General features: G+C 44.1%; 2 protein-coding genes across 2 annotated transcripts in view; one reads left to right on the plus strand and one right to left on the minus strand.

The window, feature by feature from the left end:
* SNRNP200 (small nuclear ribonucleoprotein U5 subunit 200) overlaps nucleotides 1–182 on the minus strand; it is a 41,961-nt gene extending 41,779 nt beyond the window's left edge. Inside the window, exon 1 of the mRNA XM_073653679.1 lies at nucleotides 24–182. Coding sequence (XP_073509780.1) covers nucleotides 24–68 — 45 coding nt within the window. The 5' untranslated portion in view covers nucleotides 69–182. The remainder of the gene's footprint in view (nucleotides 1–23) is intronic.
* Nucleotides 183–702: 520 nt separating this feature from the next.
* The window catches only part of NCAPH (non-SMC condensin I complex subunit H), a 44,304-nt gene continuing 22,695 nt past the window's right edge, over nucleotides 703–22,311 (plus strand). The window contains exons 1-5 of the mRNA XM_073653681.1: nucleotides 703–823; nucleotides 12,040–12,280; nucleotides 14,411–14,501; nucleotides 14,629–14,721; nucleotides 14,800–14,938. Of these exons, the coding sequence (XP_073509782.1) occupies nucleotides 12,045–12,280; nucleotides 14,411–14,501; nucleotides 14,629–14,721; nucleotides 14,800–14,938 (559 nt within the window). The 5' untranslated portion in view covers nucleotides 703–823; nucleotides 12,040–12,044. The remainder of the gene's footprint in view (nucleotides 824–12,039; nucleotides 12,281–14,410; nucleotides 14,502–14,628; nucleotides 14,722–14,799; nucleotides 14,939–22,311) is intronic.

The raw sequence follows: 22,311 nt of genomic DNA on the forward strand, positions 1-22,311 counted from the left end.
CCGGGTCTCCCCGGGGCACTCACCGCCTTATATTCGTACTGGAGGCTGCGGGCTGTTACATCCGCCATGGCGACTCTGCCGGCCCGGTCTACACTTCACACGGGGCAAACAACGCGCTGCAGACGACACTTCCGCCCCACAATTTCCGCTTCCGGGTGGCGCTGTGTAACGCAGTTTTTTTTTTTTTATAAACTTTATTCGCACTTGACATACAATTTGTAAAAATGTTCAATAAGATACAGGATGAATGTTTCCATCTTGAGTAAAGAACAAAATATTTAACAAAAAAAATCATAATTTATTAAAATAACAAGTCTCCATTCATCAAAACTTCATCTGGCAATGAACGTGTAAAAATGAGAATTGGCTGCCTCCTGTGGCCGTCATTATGTTATGGTGGCGACCAGTTGTGATTGGCTGACGAATTTTAGCGACTTGTTCGGTATCATCTTTGGGGCACTGACAAGGTGTGAACAGCTACATAACAGCTGTATATAACGCGGCTACAGAGCTAAATACATCATCATATTTACAAACAGAACATTCCGCCGTGAGAATGTAAAATAGACGAGTGCGCAAGTCACAGTCACTGCCGAAGTCACAGGAAGGGGGTAAGTCTGGAAGTGGGCAATTACCCAAAAGAAAGATGGCGCAAGGTGACTCACACTCCGCCCACACGTTCCAATCTTTTGTCTGCGTGCCCCTCCCACCGCTGTCCTTCACACATTGGGCCGCCCCGAGCCGTTACCCGTGACGTCATCACGCTGGATGAAGGCGCGGAGATTTTGAAAGCGCAGCAGGACGGAAGCCGGGAAGCGGAGAGGTACGCGGTGTTCTGTGCTCTCACCTATAGTTCTGATAGTCCGGCGTCATTGCTGGGAGCAGTAGTCCCACACGGAGTCCTTTATAGGCCAGTCAGAGCCCCCTGTGCACAGCACATTACTGCGGACTAGTATGGAGGTTATTGTCACTGCCCCAGTAATGTGAGGAGGCTCCTGCTGTGGGGTCTCTTCTATTGGTGAATGTGGGATCCCAACAGCTACAATTTGGTGTCTGTTCCTTTAAATGGGTACCACCATCTCAGACATCGATGGGGATAGCAGTGTATACGCAGAGCAGCCATCCCTGCACTGTGCCCACTGCTCCTGTCACTTGTGTGCAGGTTGTGGCACTGCCCCCTCACTATCACTAGTCCTGGGCCCTGCACATAAGGAGCCCCCCTCACACAGGAGCCGTCCCCTCTCCTCACAGGTCTGTGGTAGTAAATGTCGCTCTTCCTGATGTGCCTATGTTGGAGCATCGCTTATATCCCTGTGTTGCATAATGTGACAACTAGGTGGAGCTATCCCTGGCCAATCACCTGACTTTGTAGAGACTCACCTCTTACACAGATGATGATGATACCTTATTGTCAATTTATTCATAAATATTGAGGAGGAATAACAGGAACATCATAACACGGCAATAAGCGATCAGACTGCAGCAGTGCGGACCCCTCCTGTGTGTGTGGACCCCTCCTCCGAGTAAAGGGAACCTGTCCGCTTCATCATACAGTGAGAACCAGGGGTGGTGCTGTACAAGTCAGTGAGCCACAATACCTAGAAGACATCTCTGGTCTATATGAGCCAAGAATCCTCGCTCTTGTGTGGCTCGTCTTACAGCTGGAGCCTGACATCCCGAGCAACACAAGATGGGGAAATGATGTCACAAACCTGAACCTCCGCTGTCAATAAGAAAAAGTTATGAATGCGGAAATGTTGGGAGGAAGAAGCAAACATAAATAACCGTCATGAAGGGGTCGCCCACTACTCCGATGACCCCTTCTGAATCGGTGTTTCCCCCTAGAATTGCTTTATTTCACTTATATATAACATTATTACATTATGTAAAACACTTACACTGGGGTCACATGAGCGTATATTCTCTCGTGCGGAAGAATTAAGCCAATTTTATGCTGATGACACCCTGATCAGAGTGTGAGCCGAGTGTCATCTTACTGTGACCCAATGCTATCCCATAAGAGAATCATAACACAGGTGCGGAGAAGACAGAGAATGTAATGTCTCCATCTTCTCCTTTGTCTGTGATGTGCAGTCTTGAATGGGTGAGAGTGATCTGATCTGTAGAGCCACTTGCAGCATACTGCGATTTTTTTTTTTTTTTTTTTTTTTTCCTCATGTTGAATCCGTACTGCCCCATAGTATAATAAAACTGGTCCGAGAGCTATCCAATAAAACATTAGATAACACTTATCTGAGTTATACGCTCGCCTCCGGAGCGCAGTGTCGGCACTGGCACTCTCTGGGCTTGTTTGACATTGTCATGTGATCCCTGTGGCCAATCAGCATTGGCTTCACATTCTCCTCCTATGGATGTAATTGACAGCCAGAGAAAGTGTGAGAAATGGCTGTTCTCTCACTTCCTCCAGATGTCTTGATTTGCCCAAAGGAGGGGACACTGAAGCCAGCGCTGATTGGCCGCAGAGCTCACATGACATAACAATGTCACAGAAGCCCCAGCAGAGCCAATGCTGACATTTCTGGAACGGCACTGACTCCGGAGGCGAGTATTGGTCTTATTTTACTGGGAGGAAACAGGGATTCATAAGGGATTGTCCCCTTTCGAAGAGTTTTTCTTACAAGCTCCATAAAAACTAACTGCTTTATTCCCTCTCCCCATGTCCAGTGCTCAGTCTCCGCTGCTGCTCCCAGTGTTTGCATGTGTGATATACTGTATGTACTTTATTATTTTTTTATACTATATTATGCATTTTTATTTCTCACTATAAGTAGGGTATCCAGACAAGTCACTGGCAGCAATGATCTGGGTGAGCTCGGACCCAGATCAGCTCTGCCGAATTTCCATTTGCATAGGCTGCTCCTGCTTGTGTCACAACATGGGACCCAACGGAGTACAGGACCAATATTTGTCTGTCAAGAAAACAATGAATGGATCACTGGTGTGTGTCATTAGGTTGTGTTCCCACAGCGTTTTCTGCTACGTTCAGTGGCTCCGTTGGGGCTTATGCCCGAAGCCCTGCAAAGCGGGATGCAGGCGTGTGGTCTGACAGGGCCACTGACTATAATGATACAGGCAGAGTCAGTGTGCTCTGTCGAGGCCACTGACTATAATGATGCAGGCAGAGTCAGTGTGCTCTGTTGGGGCCACTGACTATAATGATGCAGGCAGAGTCAGTGTGCTCTGTCGGGGCCACTGACTATAATGATGCAGGCGGAGTCAGTGTGCTCTGTCGGGGCCACTGACTATAATGATGCAGGCAGAGTCAGTGTGCTCTGTCGGGGCCACTGACTATAATGATGCAGGCAGAGTCAGTGTGCTCTGTCGGGGCCACTGACTATAATGATGCAGACGAAGTCAGTGTGCTCTGTCGGGGCCACTGACTATAATGATGCAGACGAAGTCAGTGTGCTCTGTCGGGGCCACTGACTATAATGATGCAGACGAAGTCAGTGTGCTCTGTCGGAACCACTGACTATAATGATGCAGGCGCCGTCGGTGTGCTCTGTCGGGACCACTGACTATAATGATGCAGGCGCCGTCGGTGTGCTCTGTCGGGACCACTGACTATAATGATGCAGGCGCCGTCGGTGTGCTCTGTCGGGGCCACTGACTATAATGATGCAGGCGCCGTCGGTGTGCTCTGTCGGGGCCACTGACTATAATGATGCAGGCAGAGTCAGTGTGCTCTGTCGGGGCCACTGACTATAATGATGCAGGCGCTGTCGGTGTGCTCTGTCGGGCCACTGACTATAATGATGCAGGCAGAGTCAGTGTGCTCTGTCGGGGCCACTGACTATAATGATGCAGGCAGAGTCAGTGTGCTCTGTCTGGGCCACTGACTATAATGATGCAGGCAGAGTCATTGTGCTCTGTCGGGGCCACTGACTATAATGATGCAGGCAGAGTCAGTGTGCTCTGTCGGGGCCACTGACTATAATGATGCAGGCGCCGTCGGTGTGCTCTGTCGGGGCCACTGACTATAATGATGCAGGCAGAGTCAGTGTGCTCTGTCGGGGCCACTGACTATAATGATGCAGGCGCTGTCGGTGTGCTCTGTCGGGGCCACTGACTATAATGATGCAGGCAGAGTCAGTGTGCTCTGTCGGGGCCACTGACTATAATGATGCAGGCAGAGTCATTGTGCTCTGTCGGGGCCACTGACTATAATGATGCAGACGAAGTCAGTGTGCTCTGTCGGGGCCACTGACTATAATGATGCAGACGAAGTCAGTGTGCTCTGTCGGGGCCACTGACTATAATGATGCAGACGAAGTCAGTGTGCTCTGTCGGGGCCACTGACTATAATGATGCAGACGAAGTCAGTGTGCTCTGTCGGGGCCACTGACTATAATGATGCAGACGAAGTCAGTGTGCTCTGTCGGGGCCACTGACTATAATGATGCAGACGAAGTCAGTGTGCTCTGTCGGGACCACTGACTATAATGATGCAGACGAAGTCAGTGTGCTCTGTCGGGACCACTGACTACAATGATGCAGGCGCCGTCGGTGTGCTCTGTCGGGGCCACTGACTATAATGATGCAGGCGCTGTCGGTGTGCTCTGTCGGGGCCACTGACTATAATGATGCAGGCGCTGTCGGTGTGCTCTGTCGGGGCCACTGACTATAATGATGCAGGCGCTGTCGGTGTGCTCTGTCGGGGCCACTGACTATAATGATGCAGGCGGAGTCAGTGTGCTCTGTCGGGGCCACTGACTATAATGATGCAGGCGGAGTCAGTGTGCTCTGTCGGGGCCACTGACTATAATGATGCAGGCGGAGTCAGTGTGCTCTGTCGGGGCCACTGACTATAATGATGCAGGCGGAGTCAGTGTGCTCTGTCGGGGCCACTGACTATAATGATGCAGGCAGAGTCAGTGTGCTCTGTCGGGGCCACTGACTATAATGATGCAGGCAGAGTCAGTGTGCTCTGTTGGGGCCACTGACTATAATGATGCAGGCAGAGTCAGTGTGCTCTGTCGGGGCCACTGACTATAATGATGCAGGCAGAGTCAGTGTGCTCTGTCGGGGCCACTGACTATAATGATGCAGGCAGAGTCAGTGTGCTCTGTCGGGGCCACTGACTATAATGATGCAGGCAGAGTCAGTGTGCTCTGTCGGGGCCACTGACTATAATGATGCAGGCAGTCAGTGTGCTCTGTCGAGGTCACTGACTATAATGGTGCAGGCACTGTCCGTGTGCTCTGTCGGGGCCACTAACTATAATGATACAGGCGGAGTCAGTGTGCTCTGTCAGACATCGACAGCCATATACGCTTAGATGACGTGCGCATCAAGCCGTAGTCTTTGCTTAAGAATCCCCATTCCCGCCAGCACATTGTCCTGTTAACAGTAACTGCTGCAGAGGACAATGATATTTTATGCGCACAGATTGATATATTACCGATCGTTCTCTGCTCATTGGACGCGCGGTCTGCCGGTGTAAACAGGTTATTAGAGACCACCATGTAGCCAGTGGGCCATTTTCCACAATCTAGATGGTGTGAACTCACCTCAAGTTCATTACTTGCTAGAACAGGCGACTCGAACGTACAAAAAACTATTGAAATAGAGGTAACTAGAATATGTGTAAACATGAAAAAACCTCTAAAAAATATAATTTTTATTCTGATTCCTTTTAAAACACACTAAAAAACCCCTGTGATATGCAAGTAAGAAGGTTCATGATTATATCAAGATCCGTCCAAAATCCCTTAGGGACTACTTAACATTGAGTCAAAAAATGGAAATAGATAACCACACATGGGTCAGTGAAGTCTTAAACATGATAAACATTCATATACAATATAGACTTAAAACTGCCCTATCTAAAAAAGCCTCAACTGATACTGCCTGTCATGGAGGTTGGCACCCTAGTATACGAATCTGGCGCCCCCATTCAACGGCGGCTGTCCCTCACTTTCCATGCTAGACCCTGATAATGTGAGTTATAAACAGGTAATGAGTGACTGCCTATTCTAATACATTTTTCATACTATGCTAATCGATAAATAGAGAATGCAGCATAATGGCAAACTTATCTCATATTCTGGAAATCACCCCAACGCGTTTCCCCTTCCTGTAGGTTCATCAGGAGGCCAAATGTACAGGACTCCAGAAAATCATGAGTGAAGATGTCGCTCAATGAAGGATATGGCAGGCTATGCCAGTATGTGCCATGGCTGTGTTTAAATATCGTGCTCAATCATAGCCCCGTAAATCTCATACAGCTACTTCTGATACCGTCCTCCCCATCCTGTATTGTCTCCTGTCTGCAGATTGAGTCTGCGCATGCCCAGTACCCAGGACGCTAGAGGTTGCGTCGTCAACGAACAGAACGCATCGCTTTCTAAACCGGAAATGACGTTTGCGTTCCACGATGACCCGCAGAGAGGGTAGACTAAGTTCGCGCCTGTCTCTCACCGTTACTTCCGGGAACGTCTCCATACTTGCGTTCCTGGGTGAGGCGCAGGAGATGAAAGATTACTGCGCACGCATCTCCCTGGGGTATCCGCATCAATATTGCGACGATAGAGAAAAGACTTTCCCGCCTACAATCATTCCTGGCTTAATAGTTATTATAATAATAACTCCTCATGATCCAATTAAAGGAGAATAGTATCTTTATCAAGTATACTTATATATATATATATATACATAACAAACTCACTAGGGCCCAGGGAAGTTCTAGTCCCTATGGAGATCATAAAAATAATAGAAAGGAGAGGAGGAGATAGTAGATTTTCTGATCCACTCAGGGAAATTAAAGATTGATATATGTAGATTTAATATATAGATATTCTTCCCCCAATGGGGAACCTCCAACTTGGAGGTATAGAGAAGACATCCTCTCAGCAGTGTATCCCTATATATCAGGACATGGGTGGAAGTAGACCGAACAGGTATAAGGCTAGAAATATACAGGTATAGAGAGAAAACGCGCAGTGGGGCTTCTATAGGAAGCATGTATAGGAAAGCTGCTCATTTAGCCCCTTAGGGGCCACAGATTTTATCTGAAAATCCATTCAGTTTCTTTTCTGAGGATTATCTTATTCAGATCACCCCCCCTTGTTTTTGGTCTTATGCGTTCAATCATATTAAATGATATTTCCTTGAGTCGTCCGCCATGTAGCTCATTCATATGACGTGCAATGGGGGTGTCACGCTTATTCCTAATGTCTCCTAAATGCTCACCCACCCGTACTTTTAACTCTCTAGTGGTTTTACCCACATAATCCTTTGGACAAGTACATGTCGCTTTATACATTACCCCCGTCGACCTACAGAAAGAAAATTGCCTACCAGTGGTTGACCTGGTGAAGGTTTTACACACATCCATCCACTCGCACCTACTACAGCTGCCACATCTGTAATATCCACAAGGCTTTCTGTCTAGCCAAGTACCAGGTTTAGTTGGTTTCTGATACAGGCTATGTACCAGGCGGTCACCAATGGATTTACCCCTTCTGTATGTAATACTCGGGACAGGGGGATTAAGTCGAGCACTAACAGGACTCCTACAGGAAGGGACTAGGGAAGAAGCAAGGGTAAGGAGGAAAGGGCCCTTTATTGACCTAAAAAATAGGAGTACAAGGATGCCTCCGATTAATGAGATTACCAGTATTGATATTTTCACGTATCTGGTTGAACAAGACTTGTGTAAAATTCCAAGAGACAGTGGCCAATGTGCCAATTTATCCACTGAGGAATTACAAGCTTTGAGAAAACTGGAAAATAACAAACATCTGATAATAAAAGCATCAGATAAAGGAGGTAACCTTGTAGTTATGGATCATGCTAAATACCTTATAGTGTGTCACATGATATTGAAAGATAAAGACACATATGAAGTCCTCCCAAAGAACCCAACTAGCATTTATACCTCAAAATTGATTGTTATTCTGGATGGGGCAAAAGAAAAAGGTCTAATTTCAAATAATGAATTTTTGTACCTTAAACCCGATATACCAACATTATCCACTTTTTATGCTCTTCCAAAGATCCATAAAGGAGTGAATCCGTTAAAGGGTCGCCCCATAGTTGCTAGCATTGACTCTCTGTCTCAAAATATTGGAATTTATATTGATAAAATTTTGCGCCCATTTTTTGTATCCCTGCCATCTTACGTTCGGGATACATCTCATCTCTTGACCCAATTTGAGGGTGTTGCTGTGGAGGAAACCACCTATCTAGCCTCCATTGATGTGGAGGCCCTCTACAGCAGCATCCCTCATGAAGCTGGAATCCAGGCGGTGAGACACTTCCTGAAAATGAGGGCAGTAGAATGCGATGATCATAATAGACTGATAGAGGACCTGTTGCGCTTTACCCTCACTCACAAGTACTTCCACCAGCTCAGGGGCACGGCAATGGGGAGTCCCTGTGCCCCCATTTATGCCAATCTGTTCCTGGGCTGGTGGGAGGAAACAATAATCTTTGGAGAGGAGGATCAATGGTGGCATCCACACATCGGCGTTTGGCCAGATATATTGATGATATTTTGGTATTGTGGTCTGGTACAGAGGTTGAGTTCAAACGGTTCATTGGTACCATTAATATCAATGGACTGGGACTTAGCTTCACATTTGAATGCCAGATTGATAATATAGCCTTCCATGACTTGAGAATAAGGATGGATCGATCAGTACATGTACATATCGTAAACCGACTGCAACAAATAGCCTTCTGATGTGGGATAGCCACCATCCCGAGGCTCTAAAGCGTGGCATTCCAAAAAGCCAATTTTTATGTGTGAGGAGAAATTGCAGTAATATCAGCATCTTTAGAGAACAGGCCACAGATTTATACACTAGGTTTCATGAAAGGGGATATCCGTCCCAAGTCCTTGATAGATCCTATTCAGACGCCTTGGGTAGGAGTAGATTGTCACTTCTTGCCAATTCTAAAAAAGATAAACCCCAGGGGACGGACACTCTAAGAATAATAGGCATCTTTGATAATCAATCAGAGAGGGTGTCTAGAATTCTTAGGAAACATTGGGGGGTTTTGCTAGCAGATCCAAATGTCAAGGACTTAATCCCCCCTGTCCCGAGTATTACATAAAGGGCCCTTTCCTCCTTACCCTTGCTTCTTCCCTAGTCCCTTCCTGTAGGAGTCCTGTTAGTGCTCGACTTAATCCCCCTGTCCCGAGTATTACATACAGAAGGGGTAAATCCATTGGTGACCGCCTGGTACATAGCCTGTATCAGAAACCAACTAAACCTGGTACTTGGCTAGACAGAAAGCCTTGTGGATATTACAGATGTGGCAGCTGTAGTAGGTGCGAGTGGATGGATGTTTATAAAACCTTCACCAGCTCAACCACTGGTAGGCAATTTTCTTTGAGAGATTTTGGCAACTGTAGGTCGACGGGGGTTGTGTATAAAGCGACATGTACTTGTCCAAAGGATTATGTGGGTAAAACCACTAGAGAGTTACGAGTGCGGGTGGGTGAGCATTTAGGAGACATTAGGAATAAGTGTGACACCCCCATTGCACGTCATATGAATGAGCTACATGGCGGACGACTCAAGGAAATATCATTTAATATGATTGAACGCATAAGACCAAATACAAGGGGGGGGTGATCTGAATAAGGCTGCATGCACACGATGCGTTTTTCATTCGTTTATGCTGCGGAATTTCCGCAGCGGAAACGCATCAAAAATGCATGGTAATCCGCACCCCATGGTCCCCAATGGCATTCCGCAATGTCAATGCACATGCTGCGGATTTTTCCGCAGCGTTTCTGCAGCGCAAATAAATCCGCAGCATGTTCATTAATTTTGCGGAAGTGCAGTGGAAGCGCCGCCATTGACTTGCATTGAGACGCATAGAATCCGTGTCTGTACATTTGTACACGCGGATAATATGCGATTCAATGTGCGGATGGTACCCAGTTCTGGAGGAGAGAAGACTCTCATCCAGACCTGGGTACCATTGTACCTGTGAAAAAAAGAATAAAATAATAAATAAAGTTTATATTCACCTGTCCGGCGGCCCCTGCAGCGCTTATCTTCCAGGACCTGAGATGACGTCGCGGTCATGTGACCGCAGGCTGTCTCGCGATGTGCTGGCAACCCGGAAGAAGTCAGGACGAGCGCGACAGCACACGCGGCGGGGGATCAGGGGTAAGTATAGCTTTATTTTTTTTATTTTTACGGTCACACTGTATAAATCCATGCCATTTGCATGGATTTATATAGTGTGACCTAGTTGTCAAGCACTTTCCAAGTGATGCTATCGCCTGGAAAGTGCTTGTGAGTCCGCATGCGGAAACGCATGTGGATACGCATGTGAATCCGCATATATTCTGCCGGAAAAACGCATGCACAATCTGCATGCGTTTTTTCTGCCAGGGAGATGCAGAAATGCTGCAGAAATTTTCTGCTTCATTTCTGCATCGTGGGCACATAGCCTAAGATAATCCTCAGAAAAGAAACTAAATGGATTTTCAGATAAAATCTGTGGCCCCTAAGGGGCTAAATGAGCAGCTTTCCTATACATGCTTCCTATAGAAGCCCCACTGCGCGTTTTCTCTCTATACCTGTATATTTTTAGCCTGATACCTGTTCGGTCTACTTCCACCCATGTCCTGATATATAGGGATACACTGCTGAGAGGATGTCTTCTCTATACCTCCAAGTTGGAGGTTCCCCATTGGGGGAAGAATATCTATATATTAAATCTACATATATCAATCTTTAATTTCCCTGAGTGGATCAGAAAATCTACTATCTCCTCCTCTCCTTTCTATTATTTTTATGATCTCCATAGGGACTAGAACTTCCCTGGGCCGTAGTGAGTTTGTTATGTATATATATATATATATAAGTATACTTGATAAAGATACTATTCTCCTTTAATTGGATCATGAGGAGTTATTATTATCATAACTATTAAGCCAGGAATGATTGTAGGCGGGGAAGTCTTTTCTCTATCGTCGCAATATTGATGCGGATACCCCAGGGAGATGCGTGCGCAGTAATCTTTCATCTCCTGCGCCTCACCCAGGAACGCAAGTATGGAGACGTTCCCGGAAGTGACGATGAGAGACAGGCGCGAACTTAGTCTACCCTCTCTGCGGGTCATCGTGGAACGCAAACGTTATTTCCGGTTTAGAAAGCGATGCGTTCTGTTCGTTGACGACGCAACCTCTAGCGTCCTGGGTACTGGGCATGCGCAGACTCAATCTGCAGACAGGAGACAATACAGGATGGGGAGGACGGTATCAGAAGTAGCTGTATGAGATTTACGGGGCTATGATTGAGCACGATATTTAAACACAGCCATGGCACATACTGGCATAGCCTGCCATATCCTTCATTGAGCGACATCTTCACTCATGATTTTCTGGAGTCCTGTACATTTGGCCTCCTGATGAACCTACAGGAAGGGGAAACGCGTTGGGGTGATTTCCAGAATATGAGATAAGTTTGCCATTATGCTGCATTCTCTATTTATCGATTAACATAGTATGAAAAATGTATTAGAATAGGCAGTCACTCATTACCTGTTTATAACTCACATTATCAGGGTCTAGCATGGAAAGTGAGGGACAGCCGCCGTTGAATGGGGGCGCCAGATTCGTATACTAGGGTGCCAACCTCCATGACAGGCAGTATCAGTTGAGGCTTTTTTAGATAGGGCAGTTTTAAGTCTATATTGTATATGAATATTTATCATGTTTAAGACTTCACTGACCCATGTGTGGTTATCTATTTCCATTTTTTGACTCCATGTTAAGTAGTCCCTAAGGGATTTTGGACGTATCTTGATATAATCATGAACCTTCTTACTTGCATATCACAGGGTTTTTTTGGTGTGTTTTAAAAGGAATCAGAATAAAAATTATATTTTTTAGAGTTTTTTTCATGTTTACACATAGAACCGGCGACTCCCAATAACCCTATTCATTCAGTCACCCTGATTGCTGACTTATTGGGAAGTAAATCGAGAAAATACATTTTAATTTATTAGAAATTCTATTGTTAATGAATTTAATTTTCTTTTTTCCTCCAGGCACCATGAACACATCAACTCCTCAATCGGGGGAGCGCCACAAGCCGCTGTCTCCAAGTGGCGTGTATCTGTCTCCGGCTACCCGATCTCAGCCGGTCAGTGCCGCAGGGACGCCCACGTTAGAGAACTTCACCAGCAATGATGATGAATTGGAAAGAAGACAGAGGCGGCGCTCCAGGGTGATTGACCTCCAGCTTAGTAACACGGATTCCCCTGCATCAGTCATCTCTCCCTCTCAAAGGTGAGTGCCAGCACCTCTAACGCTTTACCTACGGGCAAGAATCAATTATTGTAAAACAATAAAAAATGAAATTTTATAAGTGTTTACTTGTTTTAGATCGTATCAATCGATCTCCAAAACCTTAGATTTTTTGATAACTATTTTTCAATGGAAGCGTACCACCATCCCTTTGCCCCACGCCTGCTTGTACTGCGCTGCGGGGACATCCGCAGAGGAGCGTTGCGGACTGATGATTTTTTTCCCCATTTATTTTATGAATCTTGTTTGTAAATGTAACACCACCATTTGTGTAATGACTTAATGTACTGTAGTAGATGTTTTATTGCATTAATTCAGTTTTTTGGACTGCAGACAATTCATCCAAACGATGCTTCTGCCGGAATCTCCGAAACTGCAGTAATGTTTTGTATCGTTGTAGGAGAATAAAAACATAATAATAACCATGAAATAAATGTTTCTATAAGCTTCCCTGATCTACTGCAATGTAATTTCTTAAATAATATTTTCTTATTAATCTTTCAGTCTACAATAATTTTGCATAAATAGTACAATGCAAAATATTCCCTTCTGGTTACCGAAGAATTAATTTTGTTCACTTATGTATCAATTAATAATTTCCACAGCTCTTTACCAACATCATCATCGCTGTCCCCATTGGGGGCTCACAATCTGAACTCAGCATGGGGGTTGATTGGCCGACAGTGGTAGACAACTATATCAGTGGTCTTACCGATCCCCTACCCTTTCTGTAAGGGCCTGGCTGCGGCTATCAGTCAGGCTTATCCAGATGGTTGAGCGGGTACACAGTCCGTACCCCCATGACGTATATACCCATCATGGAGCATTAATTTACAAGTGATCATGACAGACGTATACATCATAGAGCATCAAGGCGATTAACCCCTTTGCACACCCTGACTTAATAGTACATCAGTGTATAGAGAATGCTCAGGAGCTGAGCCCGCACCACACTAGGCGGATGCAAGCCGTGCTGAAATAGGACCACATGGTGCTAGCTCCAATCACTGCTGTTGAACTATTTAGGCTCTACTATCAATCACTGACAGTGGCAATAAAGTAGACTGGTTGCCAGTGTATGTGTGCACAGACTGGTGGTCCCACATTGGGTGCCCATGGCAGCCAGGGGCTAGTGAAGGTCCCTGTCTCTGCCAGCTCGGTCCTCCTGGGCAGTCCAGCCAGTGGGTGGGTTTCATAGATCATCAATTTCACTACCGTACAAGGAACACTGTAAGAGCAAAACCCCTGAAACAATGGTGAAATTACAAGGATTCTCTCATTTTATTCCTACTGCTCCCCAGAGTATTCCATTATTATTATTTATATGTACAAATTCGCCATACAATTCCTAAGTTATATGCCTTTTTATTTAGGTGCTGCTTTTTACGGCTTTTACAAGAGGATGTGGCTCACAGGATTCCCTGGACACGTGTCTTTAGTTTCCCATGTGAGCCCCCTCATGAAAAAACTTTTAGAAATTAGTACGAAATAAAAAGTGTGCCATATATCTGAAACCAAATGGTGGACTGAAAAAATAATTTGGCATACGTGGGAGTAGTGGGAATGAAATAAGAGCAGAAGCTTGGCAATTTTAACCTGCTAAAAGGTCCTCTTTAAGAAAGTTTTAACTCAAATCTCTGCCCACGTTGCCTGATTGACAGCTCCTCGGTGTCCCTCTCTCCTGCTGAGCTCTCACACTGCTCAGTACCAGCTGCAGCTGTCAGGTTGGGTGTGGGGAGACTGAATAATTTGTAGCTCTTTCACTCTAAATGGACTCCTAAAATGCTGATTGTAATATCAGGATTATGCAGCCATTCTAACATGGCGTTTCAAAGTAAGTACATCAGTCTCATCGGGTCTAAGATGAATTTAAGTTTGTATTGTAAAATTTAGAGACCGATCCTCTTCAATTCTTCCAAGCAGACTAAGGCTCCGCTCATATCTGTGGCTTCCGGGCATATGATGGTTTCTAACTAGAATGATTGTCAAGTTTTGGGAAGCCTAAAGTGGATGACTTGTGCATTGAGTAGACGGCCAGTGCAAGGTATTCTTATTTTATCCAATGCTGTCATAGGATATATTGATTACCATGAACAATCTTCTTCTTGACAGATCTGAAGCGTTATCGCTCATCCTGCCCAAACTGTCCAACGCCCAGATCTCGGACCATTACTCTACCTGCATCAAGCTGTCTCAGGAGAACGTAGGTTTCCGCTCATCGCGTGACACCTCTGCAGCTGGCAGCAGTCGGCACATGTACACAGGCGTATAGATTTTCTGCTCCATTATTGTATTACACGTCGTTACATTGCTTCCAATGTCTTCTGCAGAGAATAACGACAAAGAACGCCTTTGGGCTGCACCTCATTGATTACATGGGAGACATCCTCAAGGAGAAAGGAAGTGAACTGACCAACTTCAAGGTGGACACAAACCTCTGGCTTAGGTCTGTACTGGCTCATAATGACCGAACCATATTTAAAATGTATATCCCCTTACAGGTTGCTGCAGGGACACTTGATGCGAGCACCAAAATCTATGCGGTGAGAGTGGACGCCGTGCACGCGGATGTGTATAAAGTCTTGGGTGGACTGGACAAAGAGTCCCAAGGACCAGGGGAATCGGTAAACCAGGGGACCGGTATGTACAAATAACCAGGCACATGGCCGCCTGTTCATAAGAAATAGAGGTGAATAAAGTATAATTCACCCATGTAGTTCATTTGTTTGGTTCCATAAATGTGTGTGGACGGCGTTTTTTTGAGTCCTTCAAAAACAAGTTTTTCAAGTGAAAACCTCTCAAGGAAACGCTCGTTTTCTGGAGGAATTTTTTTTTTCCCTACCTCCCCGAAAATGTTCTAGGCAGCTGTTGGATTGGTTTCCTTCAGGATTCACTTATCAAAAAAAGAAAAGTGTATTTAATTATTTATTTTTTCCACCAAGCATTTTTCTTATTTTTTAAGAGTGAGAAAGAAAAGGCTAAATCTCCTCATATGACCAGCGAGGTGGATCTCCCCACAGAAATGAATAGGAAGAGTTTCCAGGCGTTCTTGAGTAGGATTTTGGAGTCGATCTACTCCAAAATAAAACTCCTCAAAAAACTCAGTGTACATAGTAAAGGGTCTTGAAGCCTATTTGCTATTAAAGGGATTGTCTCAAGTCCTTATGTGGTTACAATTGCAAAGTGCATGTAAGAACAAGCAACTTTGCTATTAACTTAATAAAAATCCTCCCAAGTTCTCAAAAACGGATTGAAATTATATCCATAGAGTACATCTTGTTGCCGGTTACCCACCACCTTACTGTCTGAGTGACCAATTAGGTAATGAGCCCACACCGATTCCCCTCAAGGTCATGAGCTTCATCAGGGGAGCAGGAGGACAGACCCATAGGTGGGGTACAGTCAAAGGGATGAATAAAAAATAAACGGCAATTAATGTGCTCAAACATGGCGCTCATATCTAAACCCCCCCATACACTAAATGACCAAAGCAAAATTGAGATATATATATGTGTGTGTGTGTGTGTGTGTGTGTGTATATATATATATATATATATATATATATATATATATATATATATATATATATATATATTTTTACAGTACAGACCAAAAGTTTGGACACACCTTCTCATTTAAATATTTTTCTGTATTTTCTTGACTATGAAAATTGTACATTCACACTGAAGGCATCAAAACTATGAATTAACACGTGGAATTATATACTTAACAAAAAAGTGTGAAACAACCGAAAATATGTCTTATATTCTAGGTTCTTCAAAGTAGCCACCTTTTTCTTTGATGACTGCTTTGCACACTCTTGCCATTCTCTTGATAAGCTTCAAGAGGTAGTCACCGGAAATGGTTTTCACTTCACAGGTGTGTCCTGTCAGGTTTAATAAGTGGGATTTCTTGCCTTATAAATGGGGTTGGGACCATCAGTTGTGTTATGCAGAAGTCTGGTGGATACACAGCTGATAGTCCTACTGAATAGACTGTTAGAATTTGTATTATGGCAAGAAAAAAGCAGCTAAGTAAAGAAAAACGAGTGGCCATCATTACTTTAAGAAATGAAGGTCAGTCAGTGCGAAAAATTGGGAAAACTTTGAAAGTGTCCCCAAGTGCAGTTGCAAAAACCATCAAGAGCTACAAAGAAACTGGCTCACATGAGGACCACCCCAGGAAAGGAAGACCAAGAGTCACCTCTGCTTCTGAGGATAAGTTTATTCTAGTCACCAGCCTCAGAAATCGCAGGTTAACAGCAGCTCAGATTAGAGACCAGGTCAATGCCACACAGAGTTCTAGCAGCAGACACATCTCTTCAACAACTGTTAGGAGGAGACTTTGTGCAGCAGGCCTTCATGGTAAAATAGCTGCTAGGAAACCACTGCTAAGGACAGGCAACAAGCAGAAGAGACTTGTTTGGGCTAAAGAACACAAGGAATGGACATTAGACCAGTGGAAATCTGTGCTTTGGTCTGATGAGTCCAAATTTGAGATCTTTGGTTCCAACCACCGTGTCTTTGTGCGACGCAGAAAAGGTGAACCGATGGACTCTACATGCCTGAATCCCACCGTGAATCATGGAGGAGGAGGTGTGATGGTGTGGGGGTGCTTTGCTGGTGACACTGTTGGGGATTTATTCAAAATTGAAGGCATACTGAACCAGCATGGCTACCACAGCATCTTGCAGCGGCATGCTATTCCATCCGGTTTGCGTTTAGTTGGACCATCATTTATTTTTCAACAGGACAATGACCCCAAACACACCTCCAGACTGTGTAAGGGCTATTTGACCAAGAGGGAGAGTGATGGTGTGCTACGCCAGATGACCTGGCCTCCACAGTCACCAGACCTGAACCCAATCGAGATGGTTTGGGGTGAGCTGGACCGCAGAGTGAAGGCAAAAGGGCCAACAAGTGCTAAGCACCTCTGGGAACTCCTTCAAGATTGTTGTAAAACCATTTCCGGTGACTACCTCTTGAAGCTCATCAAGAGAATGCCAAGAGTGTGCAAAGCAGTCATCAAAGCAAAAGGTGGCTACTTTGAAGAACCTAGAATATAAGACATATTTTCAGTTGTTTCACACTTTTTTGTTAAGTATATAATTCCACATGTGTTAATTCATAGTTTTGATGCCTTCAGTGCGAATGTACAATTTTCATAGTCATGAAGATACAGAAAAATCTTTAAATGAGAAGGTGTGTCCAAACTTTTGGTCTGTACTGTATGTATATATATATATATATATATATATATATATATATATATATATATATATATATATATATATATATATATATATATATATATATATATATATATGTGTATGTATGTATGTATGTACTTCAATAGTCAGCAGCTGCTGCCAATCCCTTAAAGGTAGGGTGATCTTTCTTGTAGGAGCAGGGAGAAGTCTAGGAATATGGGATGTCTGACTTTGCCGCTTGTTGCACACATTATTGTAGTATCAGGCACGCTCCTGTTCTCACGTGTTGAGGCATCGGTCGTCAGCTGCTGCGGTTTCTACACATGATGAAATGGGAAGGGCAAATTACTTGATCGAGGGTCATAGCATCATAGAGGGAAAAAAAATCAAATTAACTTTTATAAAAAAAACCTGGTTGGATTGGAGCCCAGGATCCCGGTGTCAGAGAGCTGCACCAGGCCGCTAAGTCATATTGTTAAAAAACACAAGTTATCTAGAATATATAAGGGATGATTGCAGGCCATACAGGTCCATGTAAAAAGGAGGATGGAGAAAAAACAGGCTGGTAGAAAATAAAGCCGATAAGAGGAAGAAAAGTAAGGCTATGTTCACACATCATGTTTTTTTCAGCGTTTTTTTTTATGCATTTTTTTTATGCAAATTTTCAGCTGCGTTTTGCAGTACCAGCAAAGTTTATGAGAAACCAGAATTCTCTGTTCAGACATCATGGGTTTTTTTTTTGTTCAGAATTTTGTGCGTTGCATGTTTTTTTGGAAAATAGAGCATGTCACTTCTTTCAGCGTTTTTTCACCCATAGGAAGTAATGGGTGATGAAAATAACGCCTCAAAATTTCTATCAGCGTTTTTTCAGTGTTTTTTGATGCCAAAATAGAATGGGGTTCTTTTTTTCACAGAACTTATGTACATGCATACATTGGTACGGAAAGTATTCAGACCCCTTCTAAAAAGTTCATTGTTTTTTTCTCATTAAAGCACACTCTGCACCCCATCTTGACTGAAAAAAACAGAAATGTAGAATTTTTTGCAAATTTATTAAAAAAGAAAAACGAAAATATCACATGGTCATAAGTATTCAGACCCTTTGCTCAGACACTCATATTTAAGTCACATGCTGTCCATTTCCTTGTGATCCCCCTTGAAATGATTCTACTGCTTCATTGGAGTCTAGCTGTGTTTAATTAAACTGATAGGACTTGATTTGGAAAGGCACACACCTGTCTATATAAGACCTCACAGCTCACAGTGCATGTCAGACCAAATGAGAATCATGAGCTCAAAGGAACTGCCCAAGGAGCTCCGAGACAGAATTGTGGCAAGGCACAGATCTGGCCAAGGTTACAAAAGAATTTCTGCAGTACTCAAGGTTCCTAAGAGCACAGTAGTCTCCATAATCCTTAAATGGAAGAAGTTTGGGATCACCAGAAGTCTTCTTAGACCTGCCCGTCCAGCCAAACTCCGCAATCGTGGGAGAAGAGCCTTGGTGAGAGAGGGAAAGAAGAACCCTAAGATCACTGTGGCTGAGCTCCAGAGATGCAGTAGGGAGATGGGAGAAAGTTCCACAAAGTCAACTATCACTGCAGCCCTCCACCAGTCTTGCATTTATGGCAGAGTGGCCCGACGGAAGCCTCTCATCAGTGCAAGACATATGAAAGCACGCATAGAGCTTGCTCAAAAACACACGAAGGAGTCCCAGACGATGAGAAATAAGATTCTCTGGTCTGATGAGACGAAGATAGAACTTTTTGGTGATAATTCTAAGTGGTATGTGTGGAGAAAACCAGGCACTGCTCATCACCTGCCCAATACAATCCCAACAGTGAAACATGGTGGTGGCAGCATCATGCTATGGGGGTGTTTTTCCGCTGCAGGGACAGGACGACTGGTTGCAATTGAAGGAAACATGAATGCGGCCAAGTACAGAGATCTCCTGGATGAAAACCTCTTCCAGAGTGCTCTTGACCTCATATTTGGCCGAAGGTTCACCTTCCAGCAAGACAATGACCCTAAGCACACAGCTAAAATAACAAAGGAGTGGCTTCAGAACAACTCTGTGACCATTCTTGACTGGCCCAGCCAGAGCCCTGACCTAAACCCAATTGAACATCTCTGAAGAGACCTGAAAATTGCTGTCCACCAACGTTCACCATCCAACCTGACGGAACTGGAGAGGATCTGCAAGGAAGAATGGCAGAGGATCCCCAAATCCAGGTGTGAAAAACTTGTTGCATCATCCCCAAGAAGACTCATGGCTGTACTAGCTCAAAAGGGCGCTTCTACTCAATACTGAGCAAAGGGTCTGAATACTTATGACCATGTGATATTTCAGTTTTTCTTTGTTAATAAATTTGCAAAAATTTCTACATTTCTGTTTTTTTTCAGTCAAGATGGGGCGCAGAGTGTACATTAATAAGAAAAAAAATGAACTTTTTAGAATTTACCAAATGGCTGCAATGAAACAAAGAGTGAAACATTTAAAAGGGTCTGAATACTTTCCGTACCCACTGTAAATGGAGACAGAAGGACAGTGAAAAAAAAAACGCTGAAAAACGCATAAAAAAAAGCACCAAAACTGCAAGAAAAATCCTGAACAAAATGCCACTTGAAGATCAGGTTTTGCTTCAGAAAATTGATGCCATAAAAACATGATTTGTGAACATAGCCTAAGAGCTAGGCAAGAAAGCATATATAATATAAATGAAAGAAATATGAATAATGCATAAACCTCAAGGAGAGATTAATCATTTATAATGAGTAAAACACATGAAGGGTAGAAAGAGTATATAAATAACACGAGTATCAGGACAATAGAGAAGTGGTGGAGTTTCTAGGCCGTTTGTTTCCTCATTGCTGTGATCCATTGTCCGGGTGTCTGTGGATGGAAACCTCGCTGTGCGGTCAATATCTAAACACTGATACCATGACTATATATAATAATATATGAGCATGGACAAAACAATCAAGTGTAAAGCGTCACAGCATGTTGGAGCTTCACAAAATATATAATTGGAAATAATGTGGCAGAAGTAAAAATAATACAGGTAGGCGTTAATGTTGCTTCATCTCTTCATGCAAACCAGCAGGTGAGATTAGGAGTGATGTTTAGGATAATATTTAGAGGATTAGTCCAGATACCTCGTTCACACCTGACTGCTTCAGGACAAATAATCCAAAACGTCTCTTTCCTCCTAAGATTTTCCGATCTGTCGGTGATGTGTTCAGGAACCCAATCTAATAAGGTGATACTGGTGGAGCTGTCCATTTTTATTGAGCTCCAATGTGCAGTGTTGGGACAGGCCGTGCTTTATACTGGACCCTAGCACTATGCATTTCTTAATTAATAATTCCTTTTGGATATTTTCACCTCCATTACCATCATTTCTGAGTAAAAACGCTTTTCAAACATTTTCCCCCTTTTTTTTTTTTAAATTTCTGTTTATTTTTCCTATTTTTCTGGGTTTTTTGTTTATTTGGTAGTGTCCATGACTTGCCCCAAAAGGGAACAAAAAGCTGCAGCTGAACATCTGTGCCTCAACACATGAAAACGAGAGCGTGCCTAATGCCACCATACTGTTGCCGACCCTCTTCCTAGACTTTTTTCAGCGTCTATAGGCTGGCAGCATGGGAGAGCGCACAGCTCAGACCAGCGGTGCCACCATGCCACTGATCTGAATGGTCAGTCTTGAAGGGGTTGTCCAGGCTTGGGGTTCTTGTCTGCAGTCTACACAGGTTTAGATAAGAGACAATTCTATGTAAATAGGAACAAATGACTACTTCTTAATTGTATGACATGATGCCTGACCCGATGATGACACTCCTTTCTTTTTTTAATCAACAAAAAGGAACAATTATTAAAATTGTAATCTTTATCAAATATAAATTGCAGATCCAAACAATATATTTTCAAAAATTGCCTAAGACACTGATCAGGCTGACTGGGTGACACAACCAGGATCCTAATAAAAATATCAGCGATGCCACTGACTGATGAATGGATTTGCTGTTCATATTTGTGACCATGAGTGATGATGGCCACAGAGCTGCAGGTGTCTTCCTGACCTCACTCACAGGGGAGCACCGTCCAAGGCGATTCCCTGAGCCAAATACATCAGGTGGCCGAATCTCATTCCTGTTTTGAGGGTTTCTGACTGTGCATGCGTGTAGGTAAAGAAGCCTGACGATTGTCTGCACTACACAGTTTTAGCAAGTGCTCAGCAATGGCGCCTCTGTGCAGGAACAAGAACATTTCAATTCATTGGCAGTAAACAGAGGTCTTTAAAAAAGTAAAGAAGTGAAACACAAAGCATATTACAAAGTTTCTTGCATAAAGGTGGAAGCACTGACTGCCAGTCCAATGCAAGACTTACTGCAAAGGCGGAAACGCTGCCATTGTCCCCATGGGCCATTAAAGTCTGCTTACAATACACTGAAGACTAAATTTGGAGCACTGCTTGCTTCTGGATTTTTATGCAGAAGTTTGTCGGGTTTTGATTGACACTACATATCCCTGTGGAGATACGAGGGTCAGTGGGTGTTCTTGTCCGCTGACCCGGCTGTCTTTAGAAAGACCGCATGGGCCAGGGCTCATCCCACTGACCGCCCGCACTCTATTCCTGTGGCAATAATTTATTGAACCACCAGCAAACAATAACATGTAGAACAGTCCCAGCAAATACAGAAGGATGATTCAAAAGACAGAGTCTCACCCTTCCGCTGGCTCGCCGGGATTAGCGCATCTGCGACTTGGGGGCATCCAGGGCCGACTACCCAAACCAGTATCACCCCG

This window comes from Phyllobates terribilis, unplaced genomic scaffold, assembly GCF_046119375.1.
Source record: "Phyllobates terribilis strain yellow unplaced genomic scaffold, ASM4611937v1 Scaffold_11__3_contigs__length_659146591, whole genome shotgun sequence".
NCBI classification, from domain to species: Eukaryota; Metazoa; Chordata; class Amphibia; order Anura; family Dendrobatidae; genus Phyllobates; species Phyllobates terribilis.